General features: G+C 35.7%; 1 protein-coding gene across 2 annotated transcripts in view; it reads left to right on the forward strand.

The window, feature by feature from the left end:
* Positions 1 to 14,405, forward strand: part of FARS2 (phenylalanyl-tRNA synthetase 2, mitochondrial) — a 555,715-nt gene that overhangs the window by 322,060 nt on the left and 219,250 nt on the right. For both annotated transcript variants that reach the window (XM_036026519.1, XM_028513542.2), the window contains exon 6: positions 3,989 to 4,149. In XM_036026519.1, coding sequence (XP_035882412.1) covers positions 3,989 to 4,149 — 161 coding nt within the window. The remainder of the gene's footprint in view (positions 1 to 3,988; positions 4,150 to 14,405) is intronic.

A 14,405-nucleotide genomic window follows, 5' to 3' on the forward strand; every position in this document is an offset into this window, starting at 1 on the left:
TGGCTGTACTTGGGACTGCCCATTGGAGTGCCCTGCATGGCCTCTCTAGGTCAAGAGAGCATGACATCTACAGCTTCTCAGAGCACAGTGGCTGGGTTCCAAGAGAGAGTGTTCTGGAAGGAGAATCCTGAGAGGCGTGTCTGGAGAGTACTTCAAGGAAACCAGGTGTTTGTTGCATGGTCTTTTCTCATAGCCTGAGAAGTCTCACTTTCCCCCCACTGAGATTCAAGGGGAAGGATATTAAGGAATTTGAAGGGTATTTTTTTGAAACCTCCACAGGTAATGAATGATATTTGCATGCTTAGAAATATATTAGCTTTTACAGAAAGAAAGAGACCAATTCATACTGTAAGGGGGACAGGCAGATCCATTTTTACTAATCATGTGATTTTCCTGAAAGTTTGGTACCAGTGTGACAAAAGAAGAATAATTTTTTCTTCTTATAACCTCTTAAAAATATACAAAAATACTATATTTTGTCTATCAACATTTCTGTGATCTGAAGTATTTGTCACTCTTTATATAAAAAGGCATATAAATGTAAAAAAAAACAAAACAAAACAAACAGCTGGTGCTTTTAGTTTTTGAAATCTGTCACAAATTTTTATAATAATAATATTCCATTGAATGGACAGAGAATAGTTTATTGAATCAATTCCCTGTTGGTGGACATTTGGGTTGCTTACAGTCTTTGCTGTTATAAACAATACTTCAGTAAATAGCCTTATACATTCATAATTTCCCATAAGTAGAATACATTCTAGTACTTAAAGTAACAAGATGGTACATGCATTTTTAATTTTGATACCTACTGATGTACTCCGTAGGTGAACAGCTTAAAAACCACAAATGAACCTACCAGCAATGTATGAATGCTTGTTTTTCCTTGGCTTTGCTCTCAAATGTTATGTCACCAAATGTTTTTATTTTTCCAATCTGGTAAGTAAAAAATGATAACTTGGCACATTTTTATCTTGCATTTTTCTTAAGTAAGCTTTTCATTTGCTTAAGGATAATTTTTCTTTCATTTTCTGTGAATGTCTTAATATTATTTGTCCATTTAAAAAATTAGATTGTTCCTCTTTTTCTTATCTATTTCCTAAAAGAATAACAAAGGCTCTTTGTTATTCCTGTTCCTGCTTTAGAAAAATGTTCTGGGAATGAGGGACTAAGATAATAAAAAGTTGGTAAATGTTAAAAAAAGTCAAATACCCTAAATCTGCTACTCATTCAGTTACAGATATTAGACTCTATAAATGGTTGGTTTTATCTAAAAGATTTTTAAAATCTAAAAGACGTAATAATTAAGGAAATAATAATTATTAAGGAAATAATAATAATTATTAATAGCTATTAGTAATAGTTATTATTTCCTTAATTGTTATTATTAATACCAATTAATAATTTTATCATTTCCTTAATAATAATAATAATAATAATAATGTAAAAAGCTTTACTCACAAAGCAGCATTAACATTCCCACCTGTCTTTATTACTTTTTTTAAAAGATTTTATTTATTAATTTTTAGAGAGGGAAGGGAGGGAGAAAGAGAGAGAGAGAAATATCAATGTGTGGTTGCTGGGGGCTGTGGCCTGCAACCCAGGCATGTGCCCTGACTGGGAACCGAACCTACGACTCTTGGGTTCTCAGCCCGCGCTCAATCCACTGAGCTACACCAGCCAGGCTTTATTACTTTTTTTATTTGACAAGATTAACAATTACAAAAAGAAATGCTTTAAATTTTTAAAAAACTATTACTCATTATAATCGTTGAACATCACATTTTGTTTTTATTTTTTACAGTACAATTTTCATTTGTATCTATTAAATAGCATCATAGTTCATTTTCTCAAATACTTTTTATAATTAATAAATTTAATAAACATTTATTCATATAACTTATTCTTAATCTACATTAAAATATACTATGATTTTTTAAGACATTCCCTAATTTGAAGCACTTAGGTTGTTTTTATATTTTTGGTCTTATAAGTAATACTGCTCCAAACATCTTCTTTCATTTATCTTTCTCTGTTGAATTATTTCCTCAGGATAAATTTCTGACTAGAATCATAAGAATAATGAGTGTGAGCATTTTATAGACCTTTATTAATAAATAAAAAACAGTATATCATTATTTTGTCAATTTTTGTGTCTTTAGTTATTCACCAGCTTTTTTTTAAAGGTTTTTGTGCATCAGTGTAAATTAACTTTACAGTATTTTGCTTTGCTCTTCAACTGTTCTCTCAGGCAGCTGATCAGTTGGCCAGGAGTTGTGCATACATTTTTGTGGCCCGTTGTTTGTGTGGTTAAATACTCTTGCCTTCTCCTCACTTGAACATTCATTCTTACTCAGGGACACAGGTGCTCTCTGCACTTAGCCAACCACTCAGTTCTTTTTCAGACACCTTCCCTCCCACCTCTGGGCCAGTCTCTGAATCTTCCTTTTTGTGATCTCATTTAGTATTTTTATTCATTTATCTTTTAAATAAATCATTTAGTGAGGTTCACACTTCTCCATGGCTTCTATTATCATGTTTGTTTTTGTTGTTTTATTTATAAATGATCAATTTATGAATGATTAATTTACAGTAAACTAATTAATTTGCTCTCTCTGTGAGTCAATTCCTAAACCTTCTTTTCTGCACCTCCACACCTTCACTATCAAAGAGGTTTCTTTAGTCTGGAATTTCTTTTTCCTTTCTCCACATTTTGGATATCCTTTTGCTGGGCAACAAATTAATCTATGTTTAGTGGCTTAAAACAACACAAATTTATTATGTCACAGTCTCCTTGCATCAGGAGTCTGGGCACAGATATCAAATGGATCCCATTCTCAGTGTCTCAGCAGATTGAAACAAAGGTGTCTGCAGGACTGTGTTCTCAGCTGGAGCTCCAGGTCCTCTTCTGAGCTCACTCAGGCTGTTGGGAGAAATCATTTCCTTATGACTGTGTGAGTGAGGTTCCTATATCCTTGCCAACTGCCAGGACCTTGCTCAGCCCCTTGCTCAGCCCCTTTTGAGGCTTCCCTCAGGTCCTAGCCACATGGCCTCTCACTTCATATCATCAGCTCACTTCTCCTAGTCAGCAGGAGAATGTAGTTTGCTAAGATGGACTCATATAAAGTAATATAAACACAGGAATGAAATCCACTCCATTCACAGGTAGCACCTACACTCAAAGGCAGGGATTTATACAGGGCACGCACATCTGAGTAGGAATCTTGAGGCCATCTTGTCTACCCAGGATCCTGCTGCTGCTTTAGTGTGCATTTGAAATTGTGTTCCTTTCTTGAGCTCTTTTCAGGAGCTTTTCTAGCAATGTGAATTGCTCTCACCTTCTACATACAACAGTGTATTATCTTCTGTATTACTCTGCCTCGGATAAGTGAAATAAACCCGTTGTGTTCATGGCCTTGCCATAATCTAAACAAGATACTTTACCTTTGTAGTGAATGGTACTAGATACACATTTCACCTTGGCTTGCTTGCTCTCAATGTATTGTTGAGGTAGCTCTTCTAAGAGTAAGAGTTGTGTTTTAATGTTATTCACAGTTCTTGAAGGCCTGACACACATTTTCTGAATGTCAATGGTCTACCGTAGCAGGGTTTGAATGCATCTGCCTATCATTTGGAACCAGAGCATAGTTATGTTTGAATCAGGGCAAACAAGGATTACAGGAAAATCGTATATCAGAAGCAGGACCCAGGGCTTAAAAGAGCCTACAGTTTAATCAGAAATGAAAGTCAGTATTAGAGACAGTAAGACTCTAAAGTGCCTTAGTGAGTGAAGTAAGGAATATGGGGAACAGGAGCAATCTGAGATTGGGCATCATCTTGGATGTCCCCACAGCCCCTCCCCAGTGCCTTGCCACTAGTAGGCACTCACCAGTGTTATTGGTTAGTTCTCAGAAGTGGTATATACCTGTGAACTCTTCATGAATTTTAAAGCAGTGTTTCTTTTGTTGTTGTTGTTTCCTGATTGTAGCTGGTGCTCAAGATCGAATTGGCTGGGCCTTTGGCCTGGGGTTGGAAAGACTGGCCATGATCCTCTACGACATCCCTGACATTCGCCTCTTCTGGAGCGAGGACGAGCGCTTTCTGAAGCAGTTCCGCGTGTCTGACATCAGCCAGAAGGTGACATTTCAGGTAAGGTGACTTGCAAGACTCAAGTAAATAACAGTAAAAATGGTTTTTAAGAATTGAGGAGGTCATCTACTTGAAAAGAAAATTATTGAATTTTAAAATAATGTGAATTCTAAAAGAGGTTTCTTTCATATTAAGGTCCATAAACACTCCACGGGAGTTTATAAGCCTTCAGAAATTGTATGGAGAAAAAAGATTTATCAAGCTTATTAATGTAAGCAGAGAACCAATTTGGGGCTTTTAAAAAATTATTTGGGCATTTTATTGTAATGAAATATCAATATTTATAACTGATGATACTTCTAAAGTTTAGTTTTTCGGATACTAATGTACAGACATTGCCTTTCTTATGATTAGTGTTCGTAATGCATCTTTTTCGTCTTTTACTGTCACTCTGCACCTTTACATTAAAAATATATCTCTTGCCCTGGCTGCTGTGGCTCAGTGGATTGAGTGCTAACCTGTGAACCAAAGGGTCACAGGTTCGATTCCCAGTCAGGGCACATGCCTGGATTACAGGCCAGGCCCCCAATAGGGGCCGCATGAGAGGCAACCACACACTAATGTTTCTCTCCCTCTCTTTCTCCTTCCCTTCCCTGCTCTCTAAAAATAAATAAATAAAATCTCAAAAAAAAAAAAGTATGTCTCTTGTAAACAGCATAGAGTTGGGTCTTTTTTTAAAACTCAGTTTTAATTTGAGTGTCAAATATATCTTACATTTAATATAATTACATGGGATATTCTTGGGCTTAATTTATTATTCTTTTATTTTTTTCCCCATTTCTCCCTTTTATTCTTTATTTGGAAATTGCAGTTTTGTTGGACTTTTTTGTTTGTTTGTTTTTACATTCCATTTTAGCACCCTTATTGCTATTTAGTTTCACATTTTGTATTTAAGTAGTTATTCTAGATTATAATATGCATAATTAATTCATCTTATTTTACTATCAGTAACTATTACACAGCTTCAGGAAACAGTCAGCCACCTTACAATAGTGTCATTCTTTTTACTATTCCTGTTTTTTGTATTATTTCGTATTTTACTTCTCCATATATTATAATCCCACAGTATATTGCTCTATTTACTTCATACAGCCAATTGTCTTTCAATGAAATTAAACCTACCCATATTTTTTGGGCCATAAGATGCACCTAGGTTTTAGAGGAGGAAAATAGGGAAAGACATTTTTAAGCAAAAAATGTGGTAAAATATTTAATAACATAAATAACATACTATTTCGCCAATGTAAATGTAAAGCTATATTCAGACTATCAGATGCACCCCCATTTTCCTCCCAAATTTTGGGGAAAATGTGTGTCTTATAGTCTGAAAAATATGGTATATTGTTTTATATTTCCCTTGATATGTACCCCACACTGATTATGCCTTTCTGTTGATCTTGATTTTTCTCTGTGATTATTTCCCTTAAATCTGAACAACTTCTTTTAATATTTTTGGTATTGTAACATGAAATTTTCAGCTTTGGTTTGTCTGGAAATATCTTTGTTTCACCTTTCCTTTTTGGGAATATTTTCCTTGTATATAGATGTCTAGGTTGCCAGTTTTAATATTTTATTTTTTCTTTTCAGCTTCTTAAAGATACCATTTCACTGCCTTTCTCCTTTTACTTTGGTTTTCTGCAGTTTGACCTATATGGTTTTCTGTCTGTTATCCTGCTTGGGGTTTCACTCTGTTGGATTGTCTTTCAACTGCCTTTGAAAATTCTCATCTATTATTTCTTCCAACAATTGTACTCCATTTTTTTTCCCTTTCGACTGCAACTTCATATATGTCAGACTATATGGAATTACGCCATAGAACTCATGCTCAGGGTGTGTTTTTTATTATTGTTTTTTTCTCTCTGTGCTTTATTTTGGATAGTTTTTATTGATTTATCTCTGTGTTTACTAATCTTTTCTATTGTGTCCAGGTAATCATTAAATCCCTCCAATGAATTAATCATTTTAGATATTGTACTTATCAGTTCTACAATTTCTACTTCTTTTCCTCTAAGACTTTTTATTATTCTGATGAGATTCTCCACCTTTTAATCCTTTTGTACATTTTTCTTAAATTCTTTAACATATTCATAAGTTAAAGTCTGTATCTATTAGTTCCAACCATTTAGTTATCTGTTATTCCCCTTGTATGCTTTTTTCTTCTTATGGGTCACATTTTTCCTGCTTTTCACTTATCTTTTTAAATTGTGTTTAAAAGAATGCTGAAGCTGAAATAGATAATACCTACCCTCAGAAAGCCTTACCCTTTCTGCTGTCAGACAACTAAGGGGATTCAGCCAGATCTCTTCTTTCTAATCAGGAACTGGATTTTACATCTGATTTGCTCAGAATGCTGAGATCTGGCCCTGAAGTAGTTTGGGGTCTATGTATGTGAGATTATAAGCGCTCTCTCTGCCTTCTGCCCAGTTGCTAGCTTCTTCCACACGAGTGCTTGCTAAGCAAAAATATTATGAAGGAGAATTGGCTGACAGTGAGGGCTAACTGCTTCTCCATTTTCCAGTCTGCCACACCAGCCGATGACTGGCTAATAAAAATTTGACTCATTTTTCTTATTCCAATGCAGTTTCTTTACCAAGAGCAGGCTAACTTCTGACTACTCAGGCACCCGTGGTAGAAGCAGCCATCAATGTCTGTTCACCCTAGAAGAATTCATCTGTCTGGAATTTCATTGATTTAGATTTCTGTCCAGATCTCTTCAATATCTTTTATGACAGATAAGATTTTTTTTAAAGATTTTATTTATTTATTTTTAGAGAGGGAAGGGGGGGGGAGAGAGAGAGAGAGAGAGAGAGAGAGAGAGAGAGAGAGAGAGAGAGAGAGAGAGAGAGAGAGAGGGAGAGAGAGAGAGAGAGAGAGAAACATCAATGTGCGGTTGCTGGGGGCCAAGGCCTGCAACGTAGGCATGTGCCGTGACTGGGAATCGAACCTGTGATGCCTGGTTCGCAGTCCGCGCTCAATCCACTGAGCTATGCCAGCCAGGGCCAGATAAGATTTTTAAATGTATTGTTTTTTCATTGTTACAGTGGGGCTGAATTTCTTTATTTTGCAACCTTTTGCATCCTAACCAAAAGCTGGGCCTCTTATCATTGTTTCTTTTTATTTCATTTTAAATAGCCTTTTAAAAAATTCTCATCCCTCCCACCCCCTCTTCTTTGGCAACCATCAGCTTATTCTACATATCTGTTTCTGTTTCTACTTTGTTTATTCTTTTTTCTTTTTGTCTCTTAGATTCCACATAGAAGTGAAATCTTATGGTATATGTCTTTCTCTGTCTGATTTGTTTTAAAACTGGAACTTTCTGTTACTAACTTAATTTTTTAGTTTCATCTTTAATGGCCTTTAAAAAATTCTATTTTCTTGGAACTACTTTTGATCAGGCAATTCCACTGCTGGGATAATACCCTAACAATCCTGAAACACTAGTCCAAAAGAACCCATGTACCCCAATGTTCATAGCAGCACAATTTACAATAACCAAGTATTGGAAGCAACCTAAGTGCACATTAGTAAATGAATGGATCAAAAAAACTATGGTACATTTATACAATGGAATACTATGCAGCAGAAAGAAAGAAATAATTCCTACTCTTTGTGACAGTATAGATGGAACTGGAGATTATGCTGAGTGAAATTAGCCAGGTGGTGAAAGAAAAATACCATATGATCTCACCTATAAGTGGAACCTAATCAACAAAACAAGCAAGCAAGCAAAATATAATCAGAGACACTGAAATTAAGCACTAATTTGACAGTAACCAGGTGGGGAGGTGGGAGAGGATAATGGAGGGAAAAGGAGGAAGAGTCATCAAGGAACATGTCTAACGGTCACACGGAGAAAGCCAAAGGTGGGTAGGGTTGAGGGTGGGAGGTAGGGATGGCTGGGGTGAGGGAGTGTGGCAGGGGGGAGTGGAGACAACTGTACTTGAACAACAATTTTAAAAAAGGGAAAAAATTCAATTTTTTTAAAAAAACAAGTAAGCTGTTCATTTTTAATCTATTGCCAGGATCTAGGTAAATTTGGAATAAATCTCCATCTAAATAATAAATAATAAAATCTGGCTAAGGATCTAAGTTTTTCTTCTTTAGTTTTTCATTTGTTGAGTCATTCATTTAATTGCCAAACATTGATGGAACCCCAACCAGCATTGTACAAGCAGTGTGCCCTACGCTGTGCTGGGCAAGCACAGATGAGTAACACAGTTGCTACCACAAGTTAGTGGCTCAAGTCCAATTTTAAATGTACTCACAACTGTTTTATCTCTGGACACAAAGAGATATCTAGAAATAGACTGAGTTTTTTGCATTAGAAATTTTTTTCTGCCTTCAAAGTTGAAAATCAGTGTATATATACTTGCACTGTTATGTAATTTCCATTATTGCTTTTGTGCAATAAACTTAAGAACTTCTGATAGGGCAGTTAGCATTTGACTGCTGAAAAAGTATGTGTCTATAAAGTACTTTGTAATTTGTAGATCAGAGAGAGCTATTTCCTAATTATTCACTTATAATTAGTATAATTAGTGTCTATTAATTATATTTTTGGTTAGTTTTTTATTACTGATATAACAAATTACCACAAACCTAGCAACTTAAAACAACATGTCTATTATTTTATAGTTATAGAGTTCAGAAATCCAAAACCCATGTGACGGGGCTAACGTCAAGGTGTCAATGGGACTGGGTGCTTTGGGAGGCTCTAGGGAAGAATCTGTTCCCTTGCCTTTGTCAGCTTCTAGGGCTGTCCTCGTTCCTTGCTCATGGTTCTGGATTGCCTTTCTTCTTCTCTTCCCTTTGTGGTCACATCATCTTCTCTCTGAATTTCTGTCTCCCTTTTACAAGAACCCTTGTGATTACATGAAGCCCACCAAGATAATTCAAGATAATCTCCACATCTCAAGATCTTCTCTTAATTACATCTGTGAAATTGTTCTTGACTGTAAAGTCACATATTCATAGGTTCCAGGGATTAGGACATGGATACCTTTGGGAGACCCTAATTCAGCCTATCACATATACCTTCATATATTACATGTTCCTCATGGCAAATTGCTTGCCTGTTCAGATATAAAAGAGCAGATTTTGTTAGGTATAAGTGCTACAGATATTATTGTTGGCAAGTGTTGGCAATTTTTAACTGTGTAGAGTGATCATGGTTATGTATATGAAAAGAATAAGAGACTCATTTGGTCACTTAATGTTGTTGGCCTGTCTTAAGAAGAAGATTTTACATGATTATAATACTATGCAAGACTCTTCCCTAGCGGGGATGAGAGGAAACGTTGGGGGAAAGGTCTGCTGGCCGCTGAGAGCTTGTGGCTTGTCTGGTCAGGAAACTCTGGGAGCCATCTGGGAATTGTATTGTGTGGGGCTGGCAGGAAGCAGAAATTTTTCTTCTTTCTCCCTTCTCCTTCAGTCTCTCTCTGATTATGCTTTAGGTCTCTCCTTCTCTGGCATCGTCCTCTGCATAGTCTCTGTGTTCTTATAAATCCATCCATCTGGCTGTGATGGCACTCTTCTAGGTGCTAACAAGTCTGACTTACATCACCCTGAAGCCTCATCTCTGCAATTATTTCCTGAATACCTTGAAAACTATTGTTTAAGTCTAATAAGTAGGAAACTCAAGTTATAGTGTGGTTTTAATTCTGGGTTTCATATTTTGCATGTTTTGAGTTAAATGCTTGTTTTTTGTGGCTGTCTTTACCCAACCTGGATCAGTGCTTGATATAAGTGGATGAGCAAGCTGGTGGCTTTAACATGTGAACATTGTCTTGTTCCGTGCAAGAGATCTCTGTCCCCACTCCAGCTCCTCCTGCTAGGCTTGTTCTGGGCCTCTGTGTGTAAGTGTGGCAACACCCCTAAAGTAAAACTTACTGTTACAGTACTTTCAGTAGGATACTCAATAATCTAACTTTTGTTCATTCTTTAAGTGTTCTTTATACAATCCTGAATTATGAATTCAATATTTAGTCCTATACAGAGTAATACTTGTTACTGAAGAATTTTCATTAATCAATATTGTAAATTTTATTCACATACTTTACTTAAAAGTTATTTATTCTGTGTGTATCCATAGTTGCTCAAAAAGTCAGTCCACACTTGATGAAGTAATTCAGCAATGTTGATTGTTAAATTTCTTCTCAGTGAAGGAGTTTTTAATGGCTCTCTCTTTTGTGGACATGGAGTATTTTTCTCTCTAATCCTGGATAACATCTCAAATACTTTTCACTACAACAAAAATAGGTGAGAATTGGTGGGCGTTGATATGCAAACCTGTCATAACAAACCCTATTCAAGATCCTAATAATCATAGTTAGTGATTAACACTCATGTAAATCTAACTCTATGTTCAGTATTATTCTAAGGGCTTTCCATGTCTTAATTTGGTCCTCTCAATAACCCTCTGAGTTTAGGTACTGTTATTCTCTCTGTTTTACAAATGAGGAAATGGTAGCTGAGTGGTCACTGTGTAAGTAGCACAGTGTATTTTTTATTCAGGGATTCAAAGAACCATTTCCTAAAGTTTTATCCTGCTTATAAAATTTATAGGTTGATTATTCAGAGCTAAAGGATTTAAATTTTGCTTACAAATCTGAAGATAAACATAATTTATAGAAAGTAAGGCATTGAGTTTAAATTACCTAATTTATGGACTTCCTGGTAACAAGCTACCTATATTAATGCTCCTCAAACTTTAATATACTGATGAATCACATGAAGATCTTGTTAAAATTCGGATTCTGATTCAGTATGCTCAATATGGGGCCTGAGATTCTGCATTTCTAACAAACTCCCTGGTGATATTGATGCTGTTGGTGCATGGACCACACTTCAAATCTACATAATGATGGACAGACTCATATTATGTATCAAAGCTTAGCTGTCAAATGATATGATAAAATGAAATAGTCTGAGCAGGTGATTAAATCCACTTTCTCCTCTTTTGCACTGTAAATTTCAGTTTAACGTAACTATCACTATAAATCTATAATTTATGATACATTTTGCACTAATCTTAGCAGTCTTTTCTTCTTGTCCTAGGTTTTGTTACCATAAATTTCAGAGTTGCAATACTATTATTCTTTTGATTTTATGAACTGCCTAAGCTCTTCCTGTCTTAATTTCTTTTTTGCTCACTCATTCATTCATTCTTTACTATTTGTCAGTGTGAAGGGACTGTAGAAATGAAGTCATTCTGTTTAAATGCACATTTCAAACATTATGCCTAAGTCACAGATGTGTCTGTGTACTTTAGGTAATTTGTGAAGAGAAAGTATTAATATTTAAATTAGAAATAAATAGAACTAGAGATGATGAAAGATAAGACTGAATGCACACAGAATTTGGTAGTCAGTAACTATAAAAGGGTCTTATATCAACCTAGTCATCCCCCCACTGGGGAAACTGTGGCAGAGTTTGTTCTTGCTCTCCCTATCGTACTCTGCATCAACAGTGAGTGCCGTGTTCTATGAGGACTGGGAGTTTCTTAAGACCAGGGTTGGCCATTTTTCATTATTTATGCCTTCTGGCAACCATAGTTCACTGAACCATACATGTATACATTAATTTGTTTTGTACCTTATAATACTTGCCATTTGTTGAGTACTGTGTCCAAGTCACTTAACTAAGTACTTTGACTATATTATAGCTTCCATTTGTCACAATCCAGTGGGATAGGTACTGTAAACACATTTACAGTATGATGAAACTGAGGCTTGGAGCCACTCCAGAGAGCTCCTAATATTAAACTACTAAATTGAAGTACTACAGGTTGTTGCCTAGACCATGTACTTTTCTGGAGTCAGTAACATGAAATCCACAATTCCTGACTTCAGGTTGATTCCTTCCAATTTAGATATATCAAGAGGTAATTATAAAATAAAGGAAGGTACAATGATGGAGCTATATATAGGTGAAAGTAGAGTTTTGCTGGTACTGACCAATGCATGTGAAGGTCAAAATTTTCTTTATTTAAAATTCTTTTTTGCTAGTTAATTCTTCAAGTCCTTTCATGTTTCTCCAGAATTACGACTTGAGCCTGTGATTACTTGCTAATCTCCATGACTTGGAATAGTTCCTAGATCTAGTTTTGCTTTCATTATCATAAACGTTGTCTGATAGAGACTTAATGCAGGATTATGCAGTGTTTCCTCATTCTATTCCCAAATAAATTCAGCTATGAGAATCCCATCAACTTTCTTGTGTTGCAAGAAATTAATGCATGTCACATTTTTTCACCATTTCCATGTTTATTTTTCCAATCTCACACAAAAAAGTCTCACACGTATTTTTCTTTTGCTGGAAAAGATATGTTTATCCCAGAAAAAAAACTAATAGAAAGAGGAAGAGGAAGAAGTGGGGAAGATGGCTGACCATAAAACCTTTGATATGTGCACCATAATCTTTGTTGACTGCCAAATGAGGAGATGCAATAAGCAAGAGAACGGACAAGTTTGTATTGGGAATCATTATAGTGCTTATATGTAAAATGTTCATAACAGAGCCTATTACATAGTAAGCATTTCATCCATGTTAACTATTATTCATATTTTTGCCACCACCTCTGCTATTACTATCACTGCCATCACCATAACTACTACAAAATGTAAGATTCTGAGAACAGCAGACATCATTTTCCTGATCCTTTGTGCCCACAGTTCCATCCTCAGCTTGCTTTGCTAACAATGGAGTTATGTCAACCACGCCTTCTGATACCAGGATATTTCATTGACCCCATAGTCTGTTTAGAGTCCTGTGGATTGTAGCCCCATGTTCATATTAGAGCTTCTCTCATCAGAGGGCTGCAACTTTATGACTGCTCTTTATTTTCCTGAAAGCAGTGGTTCTGTGATACTTTTACATATTTAGAGAATTGCTACCACAAACTTCTTTGTTTAAGGAACTTTTAAAAAAAATAAGGAGGTCCTCAGCATCTCCTTTAATAGCTTTCTTGTAGTGTAGATTGGAAAGATTATGTGTTATATGACCTTTATATATACACACATTCAATACCCATATTACATTTTCTTGGCTATTAACCTTATGGAAATGTACAAGAACTTTCTATTTATAGACAATACATTAAATCTTAGGTCTTGCCAACATCTATAAAATTTGACAAAATATGTGCAATATATTTTAGGAATCATCTATCTAACTAGAAGAAGTTTTGGTATTTTTATCTCTAGAATCAAAGAGATACATTAGTAACTGCAGAATCATCTAAACCAGATACTAATAGTTGATGGATTATGAAGTTGAAAGTTACAGTTTTAATAATCATTTCATAATGTATGCCTGTATGAAACCATCATGTTTTACCCCATAAAGTAGATACAATTTTGATTTCTCAATTATACCTCCATAAAGCTGTGGAGAAAAATGTTATAGTTTTAAAAGGAAATCTTCAGAATAAAGACCAGAAGCAAATGGTTTTGAAGGACTTGCTATACGAAGAAAGAATATGTCAATTAAGCAGTGATGGGCAGGCAGCTCAGTGGGTTTTTTCCAGATGTGACTATGGGAAGTATTTCTTACAAGAGAGCAATAGGGGTGTATTTTGGCTTCAACCAAGAAAGACCAAACTCAAAATGGCTTAAATAAGAACAAAATACCAGGAAACCTTCAATAATGCCAGGGCTCTAAAATTTGAGCATTTTTTCCCTCGGGCTTGAAAGATGGCAGCAAGGGTATCAAGCACCACTCACTCCTACAACAGAGTCAAATGCAGAAAAGTGTCCTTGTTTCCTTTTTAAACATGGAGCAGAGTTTTCCAGAAATCCTCAGCAGACTTTCCTCATATCTCGTTTTCAAGGTAGTCAAAGTTAGCCTGCTGTTTTCTGATACTTATACCAAGTTCTTATCATAAATAAGACCTATGCTTTTGCATTATTTCACCACCAGCGATGCCAGATGTATTCAATTAAGCCCTCCCTGTAGGCAACTATCTCTTACTATGGCACTGTTTTTATGAATAGACAGCCACTTATGAAATGGGATAATGGGACTATTTGAAAAGCTATTCCACCCTGAAATCTTTTGCCTTCTGCTGGCTAGTGCTTGAAACCACCCATTAGAGTTTGCTTCCTTTAGTTTAATGCTTTGATCCCTAGTCAAATGTAAAATACTCCTTTTGCCTAGAACTGGCTCTGCCTATTTTCACAGGACAGATGGATGGAATTCATAGATAGTAGTATGTGGCTATGGGGCATTGTTTTCTCAGGGTCCTCATGGCACATCCA

This window comes from Phyllostomus discolor, chromosome 5 (genome assembly GCF_004126475.2).
Source record: "Phyllostomus discolor isolate MPI-MPIP mPhyDis1 chromosome 5, mPhyDis1.pri.v3, whole genome shotgun sequence".
Taxonomy (NCBI): Eukaryota; Metazoa; Chordata; class Mammalia; order Chiroptera; family Phyllostomidae; genus Phyllostomus; species Phyllostomus discolor.